Raw genomic sequence first — 22,771 nt, forward strand, 5'->3', positions numbered from 1 at the left:
AATCTGACTGGTGTCCTTATAAGAGGAAATGTGGACACACGGAGAGACAGCAGGGAAGCTTGCACACAGAGGAGAAACCACGTGAGGACCCAGCAAGAAGGCCTCAGGAGGGACCAGACCCCCGACACCTCGACCTCACGGTTCTGGAGAAAATACATTCCTGTTGTTGAAGCCATCCAGTCTGTGGTACTTTGTTATGGCAGCCCCAAGTGCAAATGAAAGTAAATCAATGTAATGAAAACTGTGAATTGGTGACAGCCTCTGAGACTGACAGCTGGTGTCATCCTGGCTGGTCCCCAGAGCAGGCGCGGGACTGAGACCCCTCCCCGGTCAGCTCAGTGACCAGCGTCTCAGCAGGTTAGAGACTCGTTCTAACTTCACACGTTCTGGGCTACTTTTCTAATTCAGCTTTTCCACCAATGGAGGCAGGTGGAGGGAGGGCCTCCTGACAGCCTCGCCAAGGCCAGGAGCCCAAGACCGGAGTCCCCCAGAGGCCAAGACGGGATGGGTGGCGGAGGGGATGGGAGGGGGCTGCAGGGCCCACAGGGGCTTGGAAGGAGGCTTCTCAGAGCCCCCAGGGGCCACATGCATAGCTGACAGGCAGCACATCACCATTTATGGCTGCCCTGGCTGATGCAGGCCCGATACACAGGCTGAAGTAGAGCAGAGATGGGGAGAGACAGAGACAGGGAGACAGCTCTCTGTCTGTCTGTCTGTCCGTCCGCCTAAGGAGATGGGTCTGCCCTGGAGTCCTGCAAATAGGGTCTGTTGGACCCTGTGACCAGCCACCTGTGGCTGCACCAACGCCCCTGCCCCCCAGTCAGTCCGGACTGGTTTCAGACAGGGAGGACCAAGGCTCCACCAGGCAGGCAGAGGGGGAGGCCGGCCTGTCCCTCCCTCCCCGCGTAGGAGGCAACGACAGAGACAACAGAGCTCACAGAGCTCTCCGGGGGCTGCAGCATCCCCCATGCGCCGCCCCGCAGCCTGGGTCGGGCCCACTGACCCCTCCTTCTCCAGAGAGGGTTTCCTGGCTCAAGGGCTGCTTCCAGGCTCCCACTCCAGCGGGAGCGGGCGGGACATGGTTGGCACTCCTTCCAGAAGGATTCCATCAGGCAGTCAGGCTGTTCATCCTCCGCATTCAGAGGGGGACGTCGGCTGTGGGGCGAGCAGAGAGAGCAGAGCCGGCGCCAGTCCCCGGGGCGCCGGCTCTGGGTGGGGAGGATGGGCCAGCAGAGGTCATGACCAGGCCGCTCTCTCTGCCCGCTCCATCAGAACAACTCAGCCACCCTCGCTGCAGGCTGAGGCCGCTCAGGCCAGCTCTCTAAATCCACGCGTGCAGCTGGACAGGGCACGTGCCCCGTGACGAGAAACTGAAGTCTTCTTGTCCCAAGCTGGCCTCCTCCACGTGTCCATTTTATCCCTGCCGTCACAGCATCTTGACGCTTTATCGCGGCTTGGGAATGTTGATTCTTTTTTCTTTCCTTTGTCCATGCCACACGGCATGTGGGATCTTAGGTCCCTGACCAAGGAGTGAACCCGAGCCCCCTGCAGTGAAGTGTGGAGCCCTAACCACTGGACCGCCAGGGAATTTCCTGCTGTTTCCTTTCTATTCTGGCTTCTAGACTCTCCCCGCCTCTGAGAGCCGTCTGGGATCCACCCCCTCATTCTCCCCACTCCTGTCTCAGTCACTCAGTGCCTTCATAGGCACGGTGTCCTCGACGCCACTCTCCTCCAGTCATCTGCTCTGAGGACAGTTTAAAATGCCGACTTCATGACGCTCTTCCTGCCAAAGCCCCATAATGACGGTTGCCACGTTCAATCCAAACAACCCCTGGCTTTCGAAGCTCTCCCGCTTCCAGACTCAGGGAGGTCAGTCTCTAAGGGTTTTCTGGCAAGTGCCGTCCTCTCCCACCCACCACACGTGCCATGGGGTGCGGGGGCGGGCTGGAACGTGGGGTCATCCTTGGGACCACAGCCTCGGGCACAGGATCTGTCCTCGGCTGTTCACCCCCGAGCCCCTCTCCTTCCTCTGTCTGGATGCGGTCCTCTGAGATCACAGGATCTGACCTGGACGGTCTTGAGCTCATGTTATTATTCTACCCGCGGTCGGCAGAGCCCTGGAGCCGAGTGGAGGGGCTGCGGGGACCACTGCGAGGAGGAGGGGGAAGGGCAGAGGGGCGGAGACCCTCACCTAGAGCAGCTCCTCTTTTCCTCTGTGCACTGGGCTTCCTCCCGTGTAGGATTAAAGAGGGAAAAAGGTATCCGGGGCATTAAAAAATGTTAGAAAGCCACTGATCTAACATGGCTTCTACCCAGTACCAAACTCCAGTTGATAAAACCTTTGATGAATTGCCGGTTATCCAGTCTGTTTGAACACGTCTCACGTTGGGGGGATGACTACCTTACAGAGCCGTCTGCCTCTCTGGGGCACAATACACAGCTCTAGGGATGCACTGCAGGCAGGCGACACACAAGGCCCTGGGCTAGAGGCTGGGCGTGAAGAGAAATAAGACCCCTGCTGCCCAGGGCAGTCCTACGAGGAGGCAGCACCTGCCTTTCAGCAGGAACCCAGAGTTTTCTTTCCTTTTTGTTGTCATTGCAGCTTATTCATTCAGCAAGTTCTTTCTGGGAGCCGCTTGTCCGCCGGGCCTGTTGTAGGAGCTGGGGACGTGGCCATGAACGTGGCACGCAAGGACCCTGTTCTCACGGGCTGACATTCCACTGCGGCAGACAATGCAGGCTAAAATAAAAGATGATCTCAGCCCGTACTGAGTGCTGAGAAGGAAGCCAGCCGGATGGGACGATGTACTGGGGGGAATTTATATCCGCCAAGGTGGCCAAGGACACAGAGACTTGAAAGGGGAGGATGAGCAATCTGTGAAGATCTAGGCTGGGGAGAGTCTGCCAGGCAAGGGAGGGGCAGCGCCAGGCCTGGCCTCTGTGTGTGTGTGTGTGTGTGTGCGCGCACTGAGCGGAGGGGGCGGGGCAGCTGGGAGAAGAGGCAGAGGGCCAGGGTCCTGCTGGGCCTCAGGGGCCCTGGTAAGAGCCCGGAGTTTATTCTGTGAGCGATGGAAGCCACTGGGGGCTGTAAGCAGAACAGGAGATGAGGTTTCTATGTTACGGACAGCGGACAGCACCAGCACGCTGGTTGCTGGTTGCGGGGTGGGGCTTGGGTGGGGTACACACTGGAGGCAGGGAGACCGCTTGGGAGGTTACTGAACAGCCGGCTGAGCCCTGGACTGGAGCAGTGGCCAGGAAGATGGGCAGACGTGGCAGCAGGCAGGAGGCCTTCTGGAGACACGGGTGACAGGACTGGCTGATGGAGTGACTGCGGGGGCGGGGGGGGGGCAGGAGAGGGAAAGGAAGAAACCAGGAAGACACGTGGGCTCTTGGTCTGAGCAGCTGTGGGAGTGGTGCTAGACTCTCAGTGGGATGAATGTCACTGGGCTTGGGGAGGAGGTGCAGGGCATGCCAGGGGGACAGAAATGAGGCACCCTTACGAGACATGACTGTCTGCGGTGCTCATTAGACAACAGAGGGGAGGTGTCTGGGAGGCAGCTGGGACGGTGCTGGGCTGGGCATATATATTTGGGCACCATCAACCACAGACCAGGAGGCCGATCATGGCCAGTGTATTCTGGGAGATGGCGGTGGTGGTCCAGGCCCTGATGTAAGTGCTCCACTTGATATTATGGGCAGGAGCTTCTCCAGCAAACAGCAAAGGAGAGGGAGGACCTGCTCAGCCACTGACTCAAGGGGCAGGGCTGGGGAGAGGGAGAGGGAGAGGTTTAGGAGCTGCACACTGCCCAGGGCATGAGGAGCCAGCCTGTAGGGCGGTGTGTCCAAACGTCCAGACCAAAGGGACCATCCCAGACTCTGACCTCAGATCCCAATCAGGGCACATACACAAGCCGCAAACACACTCTGTCTGGCTCAGACAGCAGCCTGCCAGATTCAATCCTATCAGATTAACAGTTTTTGGCACTGTTCCTATAAATCGGATTTAGAGGACATCAAAAGCTTCATCAAAAAAAAAATACCCTGGAGCAGCAATCAGGCATCTACCAGACCCTCAATCAGTGGTTGAATTCTAGTCTCTACATTTCGGGATTAATAGAGAAGGTCAAGGACAGGGAAGAAAACTAAGGGACTGACCAAATCAGATCTGAGAGGGTCAGAAGAAGTGAAATCATTGTGTTGGGAAAAGCCAGGACTTAAGAATTTTGACCACGACTAACTCCAAGGGCAATACAGAATGTAGGGGGCCAGCATTTAATATCTCCTTAAGATCTCGGCCTCCACCCGAGGAAGGGGAACCAGCTTTAGATCATGAGGAATAAAGACAAAGAATGGTCTGACCCTGGAGTAGGTTTACAGATCTTCATAGGAGGCCACTGGGCCAGAGGTATTTTCTTGTCTTGAGATTGACCTCAGACACTGAGCCTTCAGCAAGGAAGAATCTGGCTGGGAGAAAGAGTATTAATACCAAGGTCACAGAATTAGGCCCTTGCTGAGACCAAGTCCAGGGTTGTCTCAACCAGACTGCCCAGAGGGTTAGCAATGTCTGCCAGGATTTCTAACTTGGAAATATTAAACACGAGCACAGACCTCCCTGGCGGCACAGTGGTTAAGAATCCACCTGCCAGTGCAGGGGACACAGGTTCTATCCCTGGTCCGGGAAGATCCTACATGCCGTGGAGCAACTAAGCCCATGTGCCACAACTACCGAGCCTGCGCTCTAGGGCCCATAAGCCACAACTACTGAGCCCGCGTGCCACAACTACTGAAGCCCACAAGCCTAGAGCCCGTGCTCTGCAACAAGAGAAGCCACCACAATGATAAGCCCGTGCACCGAAACGAAGAGTAGCCCCCGCTCGCCACAACCAGAGAAAGCCCGCACGCAGCAACGAAGACCCAACACAGCCAAAACAAACACACAAAGAAAAAAAACAAAAAAAACGCACGTGTGCGCACGCGCACACACACCCTCTACCCAGGCCGTGAAACAAGAGCTGATGACTAGAAAGCAGACAATTCCAGATTGTTCCAGATGTTCAGACATCATTTTAGTTCAACCCCTTCATTTTGTAGATGGGAAATCTACAAGGTTAAGTGACTTCCCCAAGTCCTAAGGCTATTCAGAGGCAAAAATACCAGATAAGCAAGTTCCAGGAATTCTTGCACTGGGTTTCCTTCAGGCTGGTTAATCTCAATAGCTGTTCTTTAGCCACCTTGGCCAGGAGAAGGTGACCCATGTGCCCACCTCCCCGGCAAGAGAGAAGGAATGATTGCTATTAGCATCCCAGGCTTCCGTCTTTGGTTCTTATCAGGCAGCAGGCAATCAGAATGGCAGCCAGCAGCTCTGTCTGTGCGTCAGGGCCCGACAGGAGGAGGGGTTTCTGGCCCCTCTTCCATTTATCTGTCCTTAACAGGGGCAAACCCAGGGCGCTCTGCCTCAGGTTGTTCCAGAAACGCTCTGGCTACCAGGGACTTGACATTTCTCAAAAAGAACGTCCACCAAGGGTCTAAGTTGGTCTCACCCCTCCCACGCTGTGGTTTGGGCCGATGGTCTGGGAAGGAAAAGACTACAAAAAAGAAACTGTCTAAAAGTGAACACGCTCAGCGTTTTATTTCTAACTCTCTGAAGGCAGACAGCTTTCTTCTTAAACACGTTCTTTGGGAGTTTACGTCTTCCCACTAAGTAGAAAAACTCTGACAGCTACATTTTCTATGTGCAAACAAGACTCTATCTCTGAAAGGATGAACAAAATTTAGCTATTAGGAAAGCCCCAACTTCTTTCTCATACGAAAAAATAATTATGAGCTTAAAGAACTTTACAAAACATACCCTCTTGCAGCTCTAAACGTTGAACTCTGCTTCCAGCCCTCTGCGTCATCTTGTTTAGTTGATGTACGTCATTGTGATGATGTGAAGACATAATTCCTGTTTTGTGTTCGGCTTTTTTCCTTACTTATTTCTACCAATTTGCTTACTAATCTAACGTCCTAATTAATGGACATTTGGATTATTTCTGTTTCCCACCCCCCTAGAAAACCACTAGATCTGATACAGACTGCTTGTATCCCCCAGAACCTATATGCTGAACCCCCAATGTGATGGTACTTGGAGGTGGGACCTAGGGGAGGCAATTAGGCTTAATGAGGTCATGACAGTGGGGGCCCCCATGATGAGGTTAGGGCCCTCATAAGAAGAGGAAGACACCAGAGTGTCCTCTGTGCTGTGTGAGGACACAGCAAAAAGGCAGCTGTCAGCTGGCTGGGAAGTGGGTTCTCACCAGGAACCGAATCCGCCAGTACCTTGATCTTGGACTCTCAGCCTCCAGAACTGGGAGAAATAAATGTCTGTTGTTTCAATCAGTCAATCTACAGTACTTTGTTATAGCAGGCCGAGCGGACTCAAAGTGGTATGAACACCTGCCAGGTATCTGTTAGCCTCCACTAAACTGGCTTCTGTTAAGAGAACAGAAAAGTGGAGTCATGCTGACACCACGAAGGTCAGGACATGAAAAAGAAAAAAATGAAAATAAAATACAATAAAGAAAAAAAAATAAATGAAGCTCAAGACACATGATGGGGGATGGGATTTACCTGCTTCTTGATCATTCTGGGAGGGCTAGGGGCTCTGCAGCTCCCGGGGGGCAGGCCTGCGGTGACAAGGCTGGTGACAAGATGGACCTAACAGCAAGATAACTTCAGAAAAGGTGAACCAGGGCCCAGCTGCATGGCGAGGACAGACAGAGGAGGCTCTGCAGCTCAATCAGACCAGCACCCCTAGAGTGCCCGAAAAACCAAGCCGTTTCCTGAGAAATTCCTCACTGGGTTCCTTTTTCCCGACATTGTATGTTGGAAAATTCCAAGCCTACAGAGAAGTTGACAGAATAATACAATGAACACTCATACACCCTTTCACCTAGATTCACCAATCCTTAACATTTTTCCATCCATCTTTGTACTCTCTCTCCATACACACCCATGATCTGTGTGTGGGACTATGTGAATCATGACATGTTTATCCCTGAACGTTTCAGCATGCACCTTCCTAAGAACAAGGACATTTTTCTACATGATCACAACGCCGGCATCACACTCAAGAAAGTGCGCGTTGATACAATAAAATGATCTAATAAACCATTCATTTGACACATGATCCAGTTATCTCCAAAATATTCTTTTTTTTTTTTTTAAGTCTTATTAAGTTTGTTACAATATTGCTCCTGTTTTATGTTTTGGTGTTTTGGCCTCCAGGTATGTGGGATCTTAGCTCCCCGACAAGGGATGGAACCTGCACCCCCTGCATTGGAAGGCGAAGTCTTAACCACTGGACCACCTGGGAAGTCCCCCAAATATTCTTTATAGCTCCCCACACCCCCGCTCCACCCCCCGACCCCAAATCCAGAATCCAATCAATGATCAGGCATTTCATTTGTCTTTCCTGCCTCTTTAGTCTCCTTCAATCTCGAACAGTCTCCCTGCCTGTGACATTGGCCAGCTGCCTTATAGGAAGTCCCTACTCCGTTTCTGAGTAGACTGAGGGCCCGAGCACCAGGATGCCTGAGTCCTGGCACAGACAGAGCGATTTGACTCTAGTACTATTGAACGACACTTGACCCTTTGCCCATGACCACTGTTTGGCATCCTACAACACAGCCTTGCTGGAAACCACATCTCCATTAGGTAAGAGGCCTGCAAATCCTAAAATCCTAACCTATACCTCAGCACCCAAAAAGCACCGTTTCCTGGGCTTAAAAGGGACCAGCTCCTGTTCTTGACGTTGTTCTCCATAATTCTTTGTGAGAGTGGGGCATGCCCACCCCCTCCCCTGCCCGCTCCCACACTAATCCCTCAGAGAGAAATGACAAGAGGTTTCACAATACAACTCTGCCCTCTGCTCCGCCTCCCTGCCCGGCTGCTCTGCCCGCATTTCTTCAGTCCCAGTTCAGCCTCCCAGCCCGCGGAGGCCCTTCATGCGACTTGGTTCTCCTGCGCCGAGGGGCCGCTTCCCCATGGCCCACAGCCGCAGCGGAAGGCTGCTTCCCTGGGCTCTGGGTCCTTCTCAATAATCAGCTTTGTGAGGGTGGGCAGCAGCTGCCCCAGGCCTCCCAGGCCTCGCCAAGACGGGAGGCAATTGGATTAGAATGGAAAATGCAGGGGGGAGGGGAGAGGTGAGTTAAGCGCCACTCTCCCGGGGCTGGGGCTGTGCCTTCCCGCTCTCAGCAGCTGGGGCTGCCCCCCCTCCACTCCCACTGCTGCTGCTCACTTAGGGAGAGGCTAGCTGAGGGCGTCCCTGCTGCTTTCCCAAACCCAGACTTGAGTTATTTTTCCCCAGTGGGCCTTCCGGTCTGCTCTCCAGGATTGGGCAGTGTGATCATCAGAAGAAAGCAGTGGGACCTGCTCTCGAAAATGCCCAAGTCCATTTCCAGACAGTTGCTAGCAGCTCCTTTCGGGGTAATGCCACCACCGGGAAGGCGGGGGAGTGGGTAACAGTGGATATTTGTGTCCCCCAGCACCTCGCCCAGGGCCTTGTACACAGCTGGAGTCGACGTGGGCTTGCTAGCTCAGAGAGGGCTGGAGGCCTGAACCCAAAAGGGGAGGGCGAGACCTCCAAAGGAGGAAGTGGACTTAAACTTAATTCTCCCGTTGGGTGGATCACGTCAGGACAGGCCGTGGAGAGGAAGGAGGGACGCACAAGCCTCAACGGTCCCAGTCATCTGCTCTGGCATCACACCAGCTCCGAGGCTGTGTCCACCACACTAGCCTCCGTAAGGTGCCTTGTCCTTCGAAGCCCCCACTCGCCCTCACAGGACCTGCTTTCTCCCAGCCAGAGGCAAACCAGGGCTGCTTTTTAAAGAACCGCTAAACCCCTTACATAGATATCATACTGCCGAGATCCTAGAGGCCTTGTAGAAAGTTCTTTCAGAAGTGCTGTAACCCAGAGGATCGAGATGACTGAGCACCACTAAAGGACATTTTATTTATTTATTTATTTATTCATTTATTTTTGGCCACGACATGTGGCATGCGGGATTTTAGTTCCCCGACCAGGGATCGAACCTGGGCCCCCTGCAGTGGGAGCGTGGAGTCTTAACCACTGGACCGCCAGGGAATTCCCTACAGAACATTTTAAACTTCAGTCCAGAAGCTGCCTCTGGGTGAAAAGGGGCCACTGTGTTAACTCTAGGAGCAGGGCTGACTGAGAGCAAGTGGCAGCCTGGGAACAGCCCCTATACCTCCCCTGTTCCCAAGAGAATCCTAAATATGGGAGCAAACCTAACACATCAGCACACGTCCAAACCCCACCTGCCATCACCACAGGTGAGGTCAGCAAGAACCACAGGGCCTCGGTGCTCCCTGGGATGAATACAGCAGCTCTCCTCAGCCTGGTCAGAATACACTCTAATGACACAATTAGTCACCCTCTTGTCAAGCAAAGCGCCTGCTCACAGGGGGTCTGGAACAATTACTCAGCAAAGAGAAATGCCTCCGCCCAGCCTCGCTGCCTCCTCCTCCCTGCAAGGATTCTCTCCAGTATAAACCATTGTGTCCAGCAAAATTCAGAGTGGGCGCTGCAGACGTGCTCACAACGCACCAAAGCAGCTTGCTCACAGTTTTGACCGTCCTGGCCATCCTCCCTTCCAAGAAAGGGACCTCAGGAGTCAGAACAAGGCCTTCTGATCAGGCTCTGGACCCTTGCTGGTGGCCTGGAAGGGCCAAGGGCGCTGAAGTCCTGGGAAGGCGCCTGGCAACTAGGCTTCCAATCTAAAGAGATACATTGGAAAAAGTGTATCGGGCTGGGCAGAGGAATGCCCACAAGCCATCAGACGCCCATCTGGATATCCTGAAGCAAGACGGCGGCCGCGGGGTCAGGACAGAGCTGCTGGACTGCAGAAGCAGGAGGGCGGCTTTGGGGGGGGGCTCAGCTGTGCCGCAGGAGGGCCTTATCCTGCTTCCTCACTGCACACTGGCCCGACTGATCTGCAGCCCCTGGGGGAGTGTGCAAAGCACCGTGCAGTTTGGAAACGGCAATAAAAAGGATTGCAATTGTCCGGTGCCTTTCTTTCAGTCCCACCCAATGGGTTTCACACATAAATGACTCAGGAATCTGGATTTCAAATTAGCCTAAAAAGAAAAGGCAGCTTTCCTTTTTTTCTTTCTTTTCTTTAAGTATTATATTTTCCACTATCAAGACAACTGTCATTGCAGCCCTTGAAACAAGCCACATGCACGTGGATTTGGGAACCCGTGGGCTGGAGGGTGAGGGGTGGGGAGTGGGGTATGACCCGTGCCGGGGGAGGAGAGGCCAAGAAGAGGAAAGCCAGGCAGGCGACAAAACACAACTCCGACAGGCTCGGCGACACTTCGGGAGGGAGGGCGTTGAATCTGCACGCCGGGACCTTCCCTTCCTGCCGTCCGCGGGCTCCTGCCCTCCCTGAGGCAGCCCGGCTCAAGACTGGGGGCCAGGTTCTCGGCTCTGCCGGGGGCGCCAGGGGGCGCCGAGCCGCGGAGGGTACCTGGCCCCCGAGTGGGAAGGGGAGCCCGGGAGGGCGGGTCCGTACCTGCCTCTCCTCGGCGGCCTGCTCCTCCGCCTCCGCCGGCGCCGCCGCGGACTCTTCCGGCGGCGCGGACTCGTCCGGCGGCGTGGGCTCGTCTGGCGGCTTGGGTTCCCCCGGCCCCTCGGGCGCGGCTGCCGGCTCCGCCGCGCAGGGGTCGAGCGGCGCGGGCGTCCCGCTGGCCTCGGCCGGGGGCGCGGACTCCGGGGTCGCGGGCTCCGGGGGCGCGGGCTCCGGGGGGTCGGGGCTCGCGGCCGCCCCGCGCCTCACCAGCAGCCAGGCAAGCAGCAGCGCCAGCGCGGTGGCCAGCGCGGGCAGCGCGGCCAGCAGCTCCGCCGGCGCCTCCATCGCGCTGCGGCCGCCCGAGTGCCCGCCCGCTGGGACCCCGAGGGAGCGTGCCGCGCCGCGCCACGCCCCGCCTCGGGGCGGAGCCCCCGCCGCGCCACGCCCCCTGCCCGCCCCCGACCTCCCAGGACCCGGGGTGGGGGTGGGGGTGACTCAAGCTGCTGGGGACCAGAGCCCTGGCCCCTTGGGAAGTGCTCCTGAGGCCCGAGAAGGGCCGAGCCCTCCCTGCCTGGGCAGGCCCGACGCTTTGGGCTTAGGATCCTTTTGAAAAGCAGTTTGAAATACCCAGTACTCCGGGGCCCTTTGGGCATCATTTTAGACCCGAGCAGGTCATCTTAGAGCACTTTGGAATTGCTAGCTGGGGGATGCTAAGGGCCAAGTAAAGACAGGAGGGTTCACTAGACGGTAGCTCTGGACTGCCTGTAAGACAATGAAAACACCAACTCTGCTTACTTTTAGCCACTTTATAGACACGTCACCAGCTGCTTTTACTCCTTGGGGTTGCTTTGATACGTTTTCACCAAGAGGACGTTTCTAGGTGCTGGCCGGTGAAGGCCCCTTCCCGGTCTGGACCCAGCGGCCTTCCACACAGGCCTCAGGGTATGGAGGCTGCCCCCAAAGACGGGCTTCAGGAATTCAGCACCAGGTGCCGTGGGCCAACTCTATTTCCCCTACTGTCTTTCTTCTTCTCATAACTCTGGAATGTAGGAGGGTGGAATGAGGGAAAAGCAGCCTACTGTTTTTGTTTCTCCAGACCCTTCCAGGGCTCTGTCACTGAACAGTGTATGCTGAAGACAAATGCACTGTAACCGAAAACTTCATTTCCTACCACTCCCAAACCCTGCTCTAGTTATTTTTAAAAAACAAGGGGTGGACAAAGTTTGTAAGGTATCATGCCAAACACAGGCCTAATATTGAAAAACCAGGGTTCCGGTTTTTGTTTAGGGTGCATTTAATACGTTTTTAGAAAACGTACAGTGACATCTGATGTAAGCCAAGATGCTGGAAGGAGTGAGTGCCTCTTCTTTTTTTTTGAAGAACTGCTTGTTGCTGCTTTTTTCTTTGGCTGCGCCACCCAGGGTGAGCTTAATCCTGCTGCATCACATAGCACTGGGGGGACATGCAAAAGGAATTTTAGTCGCAGTTGATGAAAAATGCCCCACAGCTATAAAATGTGGAGCGAGGTTTATCTCTTGGCTACTGGCTTTTGACCAGGGGGCACTTTCAGCCAAAGTGTTTGGGCCTTATTTTTGTCACCTGTCCACCTTGTTTTAAAATATACAGTTGACCCTTGAACAACATGGGTTTGAAGTGCATGGGTCCACTTAGATGCGGGTTATTTTCAATAAACGCGTACTGTGGTACTACACAATCTGAGGCTGGCTGCAGAAACCAGAACCACAGATACAGAGGGCTGACTATATGTTTTTCTTGAATTTTCCACTGTGTGTAGGGAGGGTTGTTACCCCTAAACCCTGAGTTGTTCAAGATCAAGTGTATATCTAAGAGGTCCTATTGTGCAGACAAACTCAGTACACTTTATTGACTTTCAGATGACTAAGAATGAAAACAAGGACAAGACAATGCAAACAACCCAACCCCAAATCAAGTTGCTTTATTTAAAATGATGAACAAGTTTCATCCCAGTGAAAAGTTAAAAATGCCAATCCAGTTGCGGCCCCACCGGCATTTGGTGGCGGACCCCACGGGTAAGACCCAAGCAGAACTAGGAGGCGCTCAGGGTGCTCTACGTGACCCCGGAGGAGGCACCAGGCTCTCAGCAGACAGTCCCAGTTCCTCTGTAGTGTCCAGTCCCCGCAGAGACAGCAGGCAGGCGGGGCCAGTTCTCCTGCTCCCGGGAGAGCAGAGGATGGGGCCAGGTGCTCCAAGTTTTTGAACTTGAATCATGAGACAAAGTTGAGAGCCACCTCTGCAGTTTTGCTGCATACAATGTAACATCCGTGTAACATCACGACAGAAGCCGGGGAGGGGTGGAGTATGAGGAGAAACCAGACTCCACATGGAACCATCAGCGGGACCCAGTACACAGCAGGAACGACTTATTTGTGGAAATGCTACATACAGTTCAAGAAACCTACAGCTGCGTGCTCATACGCCTACTTCCTAGACAGTGGTTTTTACAACATTTACTGCAAAACCCCGGTTCCATCCCACACTCTTTTCTGGAGTCCTAACGCATATCAAGGCGGAAACTCTAATAAATGTGTAAAGCACTTGCACCAGCAACCTTCTTGCTGATCCTTTGTTTAAATACCTTTAGCTGATTCACAAAGAAGCTGCGTCCTAAGTTAAAAATACAGCTATAATTATAATTATGTTCTTTTATGAAGATCTCATAAACTTGCATTTAGTAAGGACTGAACTTGCTTTTCTGGTCACGGGAGATGGACGTGCACGGCTCTACCCTCTCTGACCCGTGGCCCTTGTGAACAACAGCCAACTTGACTGTCTGTGAAGCTCCACGAGGTCAGGGAGCTGCGTTTATCACTGTGGCGTCTACAGCACCTAGAATAGTGCCTGGTGCTGAAACATTTGTTGACTGTTTAATAATTAACAAATGGGCATCTGCCAGCGAGAGCAAAACGTGAATAATGTCCCTGCTTTTGGTGGCTCTCCCCTCAAAGGCATCACCCTCAACACAACAGCACTACTGACCCCAGAGGCCCCTGTGTGCAGCACTGACCACCTTGGGCTGATGGTAAAGCCTTTGGCACCTCCCTCATCCCCAAAGACCCAGAGCCCTCCTGATGTCCTGGGTCCCCCGCTCTTGTCTCGCCCACCCCACTCCTCCTCTACAGTAGTTATTAGTCCGGATCCTTTCTTCCAGGACCCAGCTTGTCGGTTTTAAGATCTGCTGTCGTCTCAGAAAATAATCTCTAAAAATAGTTTAATGTTGTATCTTTCTCCTTACTATCCTTGACACCACTCAAAGGAGTAGCTCACGCCAGGTGGGTAGAAAAGGTTAACTTTAGAACAGATGGACCCTTGGTTCCTGCTTCCTACCTCACCGTGATCACCCAGCCACACTCCACTGCTTTCTGTTTCCCCACCTCAGCCCTGCTTTGCTTCCACAGTGGTGTGTTTGCCTGGCCCACCGTGACAGTAAAAGGGGGGCTTCTGAATCTCTGGCCTGGTTAAGACAACGAAAGAGTGTCCCACAGTCATTTGTGTGGGGTGGCGAGACCCAAATGTAATCCGTGCTACCCAGGCACTTTCAGGACAGGTGACTGTGGGCCTGTCAGACGGGCTGGATCCCTTATATCTGGGTATTGTTTTTCAAACAGGAATCACTTTTGGCATCTGGGGAAGTAAAACTGGGTGGCTAGTCTCTCAAACCAAACTTCCACTTTACCATCCCTGCTGCTGCAAATGCATCCCACCACGCCCCCTGGTGGCAAGAAGCCTGTTTGGTGGTTTCATCCTTTAAACTGAAGTGGAGGGAGGCGCAGTTGGTATGGATTTTAGAGGAAAGGGAGTGAGTGTGACAGCCCGGTAGCAACACTGGGAAAAGGAAAAAAGCATTTTGAAGATGTCAAGAAAAGTTTTTTAAAAACGAGGAGGAATGCCATTCAAATATGAATAAAATCTCTCAGGGTTTGGATCTGCTCACAACCACAGACACTGGAGCCAGAGGGCCAGGGAGGGGGAGTGGCAGGTAGAGCGATGTTAGGAAGTGAGCAGACGTCCCATCCAACCCAGACGCGTGTTTTGGTTGGCATTTCAGAATGCAGAAAACGACGAAGACAAAATAGGGGACCAGCCTTCTAGAGTAAAAGCCACACGACCAACCCAGAGAGTCAGGAAGTGATAACTGGTCTATCAAACGTGGAACATGTGGCGAAGAAGCGACCAGGAGTTCCCTGATCACACCCGCTTGAAGGGAGGCTTTTGAGAGACAACACCACACAGCTCCAGCCACCTGCCCACACACCTCTGCACCAGTGAAGCTCCTCGGCCCCAAGCTACCCGAGCCCTTCCCTTCCTCATTCCAGCCCAGAAAATGCTTTTCACAGGGGCACGCCCTCAACAACCCCCTCTTAGGGTGAATTTGGGGACAGATGAAGGCGAGCAGGTGAACTGACAGGGCAGGAGATGGAACCCGCTGGGCAGTCCCTACCAGAGTTAGTTAGAAGCCTAAACAGATCCCAAAGGCCAGAGGCACCACCTCTGCATTTATTCCCAGCACGTAACACGATCCCCACCTAATGTCTGCAGGTCCAAGAAGTGGGGACACTATCATGAACCCTCTTACAGAGTGAGAGCTTCTGACTTATGGATCACGTGGTGGGAATGATGGCGACAAATCTTTCAAGAACTTGGCCCTGTTTATAATTTAAGTTCTGTGATGACAAAATTATCCCTGGACTCTGACAGCCTCTCTCATTGTGGAGAAAAAGTAACGAATCCTAAGATAGCACTAGGCAGTGGTGAGTGGCCGGGTTACTGCCACCGAATGCGTTTCTGGACGGATGACGGCACACAGGAAGGCGGCACACTCGTGGTCCTTCTTACACGTAATCGCTTCACACAGAACTCACCGCTCACCACTCTCGGCGTCTCCGCTTGCGTGCAGCCGGCCACGTGGACGGCGGGAGTTCCTCACCAACATCAGCGAGGCAACAGATGCAACAAGGCATTCAAAGGATCACAACCCTCCAGCCTTGCGGTCGACCAGCTTGGTTCTAAAGGAGAAGCACAGCACCTTCTCACGCGGCATCACGGAGGCCTTCGGTGCTTCACTAAGCATGCAGAGTTTTTTAACTTCTTGACAATCTAGTTTCAGTAAGCAGAAAAAAACAGCATTTGACCGGAGACGGGAGCTTGGGCCAGAGAGGATTATCCAAATTCAAAGAAGACAAAGGAGAAGGTAGGAGCAGAAGACAGGAAAACCGAGTTGGGTGGCCGCCAACAGCTCACGTGGGAGCCACTTCAGGGGAGAGCTTCTGCTCAGGGGTGAGCACGGCCTCCACAAGTGTCCCTAATCCTGCCAAGGAAAGTACAACTGCCTGTAATCAGCATGTAGACAGCACAGCTGCGGCAAAGCTGGAAGGATACGTTAAAAGCAGGACCCCCAGGACCCCAGGTTGATGTAATGGCAGGGCTTTCTCTAAAAACTTTTCTTACAAAGTCACAACCCAAGGGCAGATATAAGTCTACAATATAGAAAAAACTTAAAAAAGAAGAGAAATCTAAGTATGCCTGGGAAAAGGACAACTCGGGTTGAGAAATGCACCGTCTAGTCTGATAAATCCACTTGATTAAGACACCCGAATTTCCCCCACGGAATTCCAGCCAGACCCCAGGGAATGAGGAAAAGACGACAGAAAGGAACGTAGGTCCTGTTCATCACATTTAAGCAAGCGCTAGGCTGCCTGGAGATACAAAGAACATAACAGGAATGTCAGCTGCAGCAGTCAGGGACTTTAGACAGAATCCCACAGGCTTCAGTATTTCACTATCTTCCTTGAAACCTCACGTCTTTTTTTTTTTTTGGTGGGCCTTGTCGGGCGGCATGTGGAAGTTCCCCAACCAGGGATCGAACTCGTGCCCCCTGCGTTGGAAGCTCGGAGTCTTAACCACTGGACCGCCAGGGAAGCCCAGAAGCTCACCTCTTCATGCTACCTATAGTGGACACTTCAACTAGCAGCACATGGACAACAGGGTTCTGGGGCTTAAAGACCCTGGATGCGCGCAGAGTCGCCAAGCTTCAGTGGGAGCCTGTCGTGTGCCCAGCACCAGAGCAGGTGCTTGCAAAAAGATTAGCTTATGGATTTTTATCTCAAGTGTTAATTTATTTAGATCCTATAGGGTTTAAAACAAAAACCAAAACCCATTGGAGACATGATTAAGATTTTATAAGGAATCTGCAAGCGCTCAAAGCAGCAGTGGCAAACTGGGAGAAAAAGCAGGAAGCCACGCCTCAGGCTCCTCAGAAGATATGGGGTAATTTCTCAGCATTCTCTTCCTTTACTGCAGTAACTATCACTTCCCCATCAAGGGCACCCACCAGCGGAAACACTATCTTCTCCCAAGATCATGACAAGAAGAGCAACAAGGGGATACTCTGGTATTCTCCAGGAAAAAAGTTCCCAAGATATAAAATGAATTTAACTTTTATTATTAAATAATGTAAAGGGTTCCCTTGGCACCATCCACGTAGATTCTCGCCCTTATGCATAAAACAAGCCACGTTCACTTGCATCGGTAGCGGAGAAAGAAGCTACTGTAGCAAATGCTAAGTGACTGGACTCCCATTCCCAGAGCATCCTCATTCTCTGGCTTTCGCTGGCCCTCCCAGGTCTGCAGGATCCACAAGGCTGCCCCCCAGGGCCCTGCCGCAGGCTGCAGGCACGTCCTTGCACACAGACGACAGCCACGCGCGGTCACCTGGAGGAGCTGCGCTCTTTGCTCACACAGTCGTCCTGGGAGGTGGTGTCCCCGTTTCCCACTGCGCTGCATGTCCTCCTCTTCTTCCTGCGGTGCATCGTCCCCTCGCCTTCAGAGCCGGACTCGCACTGGACACGGGAGGAGAAAAACAGGGGTTCAGTCGGATACAGCCCAGTTCTTCGCTAAACGAACCTCGGCCCTCAGGAGACAGCACGATACTGTCCACGCCTCCCTGAGGCAAAAGGGCCATTTAGGACACAGTCGGGATGTCCGTCTCCTCAGACCCCAAGGGTCCCTCCAGTGTTCTCTAACAGAAGGGGTGTTTGTTTGAAATCAAGATTCACCTCTAAGACTGTGTGAGAGCCAGCACTTTGCGATGGCATCGTGGAATTTCACTGCACAGCACTTAACACTCATAAAACACACGGCCTCCTCCAAAGAGGAGGCAGGATCAGTGGATCACACAGTCATGAGACAGGCATTTCATCTGCTAAAAGCACCGATGCTCTTACCAGTGTTGTGTTAGCTTAAACAAGGTGACTGAATTTGCTGAGTTTCTAGGCTTATAATTTACTATCCACGGGGGAGATTCCTAACGTGGGCTTTGAGTTTGGAGAATTCTTGGAGGTGGAATCCCGACACCAGTGTCCGCTAGCTGTGTGATCCCGGGTCATTTGCAGAATCCCCAGACACTCCTCTCACCTCTGGAGATGATTGTAATGATTCACTAGTATGTGCACAGCTGTAAAATGGGCAAAATTCACCCCACAGCGAGAACGTGGGCAGCTGCAGTTCTTGGAAGAAAGCGCAACACGTTCCCAGCGTCCTCCCTCCCGGGTAGGAGGTGGGAAGGTCACAGCTGGTTTTCAGGGCGACCAGCCCCGGAGGCCTGGGCCACGAGCACGGACTCACCTCTGAGTCCGAGTCGGACGAGCTGGAGCTGGAGGAGCTGGACGAGTCGCTGGAGCTGTCGGAGGCGATCCCCGTGGACTCCTGCAGGTCGACGGAGTCAGCCAGCACCGCCAACTCAGGGTGCTCCTGCCTCAAGATCCTGAGAGACAAGACCCAGGTCCTCAGTGCTGGGACAGGCAGCGACGCCCACACGCAGTACCCCAGACTCAGAGCTGAGCCCTGTCTCTCCTAGACGCGCCTGTACGATGCTGAGGACACGCGGATCCACAGCCTGGGGACGAAACCCCCCATGCTGCTCAGGCTTTCCTGAAAGGAAAACTAGCCACACACAACTCGCTACCCGCTGTGCAGACGAGACAGACGTGCTGCTGAGACGTGAGGCAAGTCTTCCTCGAGTTAGTCTTAGTTTTCCCCTCGGGAGAAACAATCTCTCTCGCTCGTCGTTTTTCCTGAACCTTTCCTAGCTGTTGTTTGTTAACCTCTCCTTTCCACAGCACAGTACTTAACGATGGGAGCTGGGCTTGGTTACATTGGTTTGTAAGAGACAAGAAGTATCAAGCAACAGAGAGGGTCCCCCCTCGCTGGAAGCTGAAGCTGAACGGGACTGTCAGGGCAGCAGGCAGCCCTCCCCTTGGAACCTATTCTGGCGGCCACTGCAGCCAGGGACAAAAGACCTGCTGTTCAGGACGGCCTTCAGCGTGACCAAACGGCAGCACGCGGCGGCCTGCGGGACAGAGTCAGTGGGCCTCAGATGCCCGAGAGTCTGGGGAGAACAAAGCCACCACCCTTGCTGGCCCTCTCAGCAGGGAGGTTGAGCACTGAACAAGCCAGAATCCCTCTCTTACCCCGAGAGCTGGTCCCTCCAGGTCAGGGTTGGGACACAGTGGCACGGGGTGGCTGGGGGTGGCTTGCACTGCCGCTGCCCGTGCTGTATCTGTTCTGTGGATAAACAGAGGAGCTAAGTCTCCAGGGCAGTCACCTCGCTCACAAGAACTGAAGGTCATAAGTTTAAATGGGAATAATGCTTTGCGGTAAGAAAAAGAAATAACCAAAATAAAACCCAAACAAAACGGCTTCCTTTGCTGGTGCTAGCTTGGGGAAACCAAACCAAACCAAACCAAAAACAAAACAGAAAACGAGGAACAATCCCAATTGTGACCATGTTTTGACCGAGTGGCTTCAATCAAACATGCAGTCTTACCCTGTCACCTCAAGGCTGGCAAATACCCTGAGAACTAGCCCTGACCTTGGACCCACTCTCCTCTCCCCGTGAGGTTTTGCGGCCCCGGCTTCTCCCAGGCCCGTCTAAAATCAGCACATGTTAAGACACCAGTGGACTCTTTCCATTTTATCTCTGGGGTAGAAGTTGGAACAAAGCAAAAATAAGAAAAAAAAAAGTCTCTCACCTATACCATTTCCTCGATAACTTTGGCCTCCCTCTTACCGTCTTGTGCCAGACAACAGGGAAGTTGGTGCTGCTGGCAAAATTCTGGGTAATGGCAATGGTGGTGTCAAGGTTGAGGACGACGTGCCACCAGCCTCCTGAAATCCAACAAGTAAACAGTTAAACAGGATTGGTTCTACACGCGATCGCACCATGACGTAAACTTCACATAACAAACAACACAGACTTCAGAACCTGGGGATTCCTGTCCACAAGGGACAGCTTGAGAGACACAGGACCCAGAGCGGTAAATGCTCCTCCTGAGGGCAGCGCTCACCAATGACCTGTTTGGGTAAAGTTTTACTGGAGCGTGGCTGCACCTGTTCGTTTATGGATTGTACGTGGCTGCTTTCCTGCCACTTGGGCGGAGCTGAGCAGTTACAACAGAGACTACGCAGCCTGCAGTGCCTAAAATATCTGTTCTCTGGCCCTTTTACAGAGTAAACGTGTCAAGCCCTGTTAATCCAAAGCTGTGACCAGAACTGTAAAGGGAGCAAGTTCTTCAGTTTCTAGATGGAGATGCCCATCTTGAACACCCTTACTTCCCACACTCAACCTATCAAAACAAAGTGTAGTTTTCAGGTGTAGGATTTCCTGCCTCTTGGCTCCTAAGTCACTCTTTCCTGACTCAATCCACCCAGCGCTACACTGATCAAAATCTCCATTTATAGAAATTAAGCACAAGTCACTAAACGTATTCAATAAACAAAGACACTAAGTATCTACTAGGAATAAAAATGAATAGGCTCTCTACATACAGGAAGTTTATCAACAGTCATTATACATTCAGGTTACAAGAAACGTGGACAGCAGCCCCCCTGAGCATGTGACCACACAGCAACACATCACGGTCAGAGGCGGGAACCAGTCAGTTCACCCAGAGCCAGCGTGCAGAGGGATTTCTTTGACTCTCCCTATATAGTTGTGTTCCAAAATTACAAATTACTGAATTCAAAGAATATACTTTCAGTTCCTCTGTACCTGGTACAAAGACAGTCTCTCCTGGTTTTTGTAAGATTTCCAGGGGTTTGAATTCGGGTGGCCAGGTTGGAAGCTGTGTCCGGGGATAGATGATATTAAACCAAGTAATAGCTTCATCTTGCTGGTTCCCTCCTTCTTCTCGGGTCACCTTGATGAGTTCCCTGGGGGTGCTGGTAGGGAACAGGCACCAGCGCTTGTGGCCCTGGACTAAGGCATTCCAGGCACTGGTTCCCAGGGGGTCGATGTGAATTCCGGTTCCAGAGCGTGGTGGCCCCATCACAAACCACCTAAAGGATGGAAACATCCAAGATATGAAGTGCAATTTGACCACACGTACACACCACAAAAGAAGCTTTAATTTTACACCAACATGTTATCATTATTTCAAAGACTACACACATTCTGGTATGCAGAAACGCTGAGGAAATTGTGCATGGACTGACCCCTAACAGAAAAAGGAAAAATCACCAACATGTCTTACTGCTGGACTTGAACTATTAAAACATCCCTTAGAGATCACTGGTTCAACTTTGGTTGCACGTTTGAATCACCTGGGGAGCTTTCAGAAATCCTGATGCCCAGGCAGGAGGCCCTGGGCAGACACCAGAAGCCCTCTAAGTAAGTCCCAAGTGCAGCCAAAGAGAACCACTCACTGTTTTGGAAACAGATTAGCTGACTGAGCTCAGCTGCTCCTGCTGCTGTAGACAAGATTATAACCACACCACTGCCCAGTATTTACCTGTAAGGGGGCCTGCGCTTCTCCCCCGCATACTGGAAAAGGTCATCGGTGAAGAACTTGGGCACCTTGTAGTCTTCCAAAAGTTTCCTTCTTTTGGGGTGTTCCCCATAGCTGCTGTCAAAGATGTAAAGGGGGCTGTCATCTCGGGTGCTCTCCATGTACTCGATGTAGTATTTCATCTTCATCTTCACGGAATAGCCGTCGTTATCCTCACCACACTTGAATTTCTGGTTCCGGTATTTCCTTTTGAGGCGCTCCAGAGTCCATTTCTCCTGCGCGGACCAGCCCTCTTGGGCATTCAGCAGAACCACGGGCTTGTACGGTCTTTCGTAACGTTCCACAAATTCACCCACCGACAACTGTAAGGCGTCTGCCCTTTCCACATTGTCCTGAGGGAATCAGAAAAGACCTATCGCATTAAAGAAAAAAAAAAAAAAAGTCCGGCGGCAGTTAAGGGTGTCCCCCAAGGCCAGTTAGCAATCACATACCCAAGGAGCCAGATTCTATTTCCGGCTCCTCTTAGGGAGGGAAAAGGACCTGCGTGTGTTCGGGCACTGCGCACCGAGCGCCACCGCATCAGGGAAGGGGGGCTTCGCGTCTTCCACTCGTGGCTTTTGACAGCCGGGGTCCCTAGGGCCCCGCCGCCTAAAGGGATGCAGGGGTGACAGGCCTCGTGAAGGGCGTCAGGGGCGTGGGACTCCAGCTGCCTCGGCACGCGCGTTTGCGGCGCATAGAAGGAGGCCCACCCTGGGATCCGGGCCCCGATGACCTCGACCTCCGCGGGGTGCGGGCGAGCCCATCGTAACTCCAGGGGCCATGCTGGTCGCGGACCCCGGCCCCGGTAGAGGTGCGCAGCTCCCGGGGATGCCCGTGCCCCGCCCGGCCCGCGATCGCGGCCCGCTCACCGCCACGGCCGCCGGGTTCAGCGAGAAGCTCTCGTAGTAGTTGTGCCGGATCCAGTCCAGCGAGTCCTTCAGCTCCGGCCGCGCACTCCGCTTGGCCTCGCGGATCCGCTTCTTGCTCTTGTGGTTCATCCTGCAGGGTCACCAGCTGGTTCCGCGACGACCCTGGCGCAGCTCGCTTCCTGCCACCAGTACGTCCCCTCCCCGACCCGGGCGGCGGCGGCGGCACCAAAACGTCCTTCGCTCCAGCCCGGCGCCTTTAAAGTCGCCTTCCAGAAAATTCACTCCCTAACCACCTCCCGAGCCTCGGGTTGGGCCTGCGTCGGCCGTCTTCCCCGCCCGCTACGGCCTCTTGCGATAAGCCATTGGCCTCCGAGCCTCTGGGGTCCGCCCTCACACACGCCGGGTCTCCGCCATTTTGGGAAGGTCAAGACGCTCGAGGCACCACCTTGCTGCGGCCCCGCCTCTCCCG

At 53.3% G+C, this 22,771-nt stretch overlaps 2 protein-coding genes across 8 annotated transcripts in view; both read right to left on the reverse strand.

The window, feature by feature from the left end:
* Window positions 1–10,958, reverse strand: part of MXRA7 (matrix remodeling associated 7) — a 29,642-nt gene extending 18,684 nt beyond the window's left edge. Inside the window, exon 1 of one of the 3 annotated variants that reach the window (XM_027080795.1) lies at window positions 10,575–10,958. In XM_027080795.1, coding sequence (XP_026936596.1) covers window positions 10,575–10,916 — 342 coding nt within the window. In that variant the 5' untranslated portion in view covers window positions 10,917–10,958. The remainder of the gene's footprint in view (window positions 1–10,574) is intronic. The other 2 variants (XM_027080796.1, XM_027080797.1) reach the window with 2 other exon arrangements.
* A 1,554-nt stretch (window positions 10,959–12,512) lies between these two features.
* On the reverse strand, window positions 12,513–22,729 carry JMJD6 (jumonji domain containing 6, arginine demethylase and lysine hydroxylase). Of its 5 annotated transcripts, none has more exons than XM_027080802.1 (7): window positions 22,303–22,651; window positions 21,398–21,786; window positions 20,659–20,945; window positions 19,640–19,775; window positions 18,234–18,372; window positions 17,322–17,449; window positions 12,513–15,707 (listed from the first exon to the last, which is right to left on the reverse strand). In XM_027080802.1, exons 1-7 carry the CDS (start codon window positions 22,429–22,431, stop codon window positions 15,692–15,694), a joined length of 1,224 nt encoding a protein of 407 aa, XP_026936603.1. In that variant the 5' UTR covers window positions 22,432–22,651; the 3' UTR covers window positions 12,513–15,691. The 5 variants fall into 5 exon arrangements, 4 of the variants coding, with proteins under 4 accessions (XP_026936603.1, XP_026936602.1, XP_026936604.1 ...); XM_027080801.1 differs by lacking the exon at window positions 12,513–15,707 and adding an exon at window positions 15,722–15,918; XR_003427566.1 differs by lacking the exon at window positions 12,513–15,707 and adding an exon at window positions 19,079–19,167 and having other exon boundaries at window positions 16,775–17,449.
* Window positions 22,730–22,771: the final 42 nt, after the last annotated feature.

The sequence above is a fragment of the Aethalodelphis obliquidens genome, unplaced genomic scaffold, assembly GCF_003676395.1.
Source record: "Aethalodelphis obliquidens isolate GAN/ISIS:26980383/991018 unplaced genomic scaffold, ASM367639v1 scaffold44, whole genome shotgun sequence".
In the NCBI taxonomy this organism is placed as follows: Eukaryota; Metazoa; Chordata; class Mammalia; order Artiodactyla; family Delphinidae; genus Aethalodelphis; species Aethalodelphis obliquidens.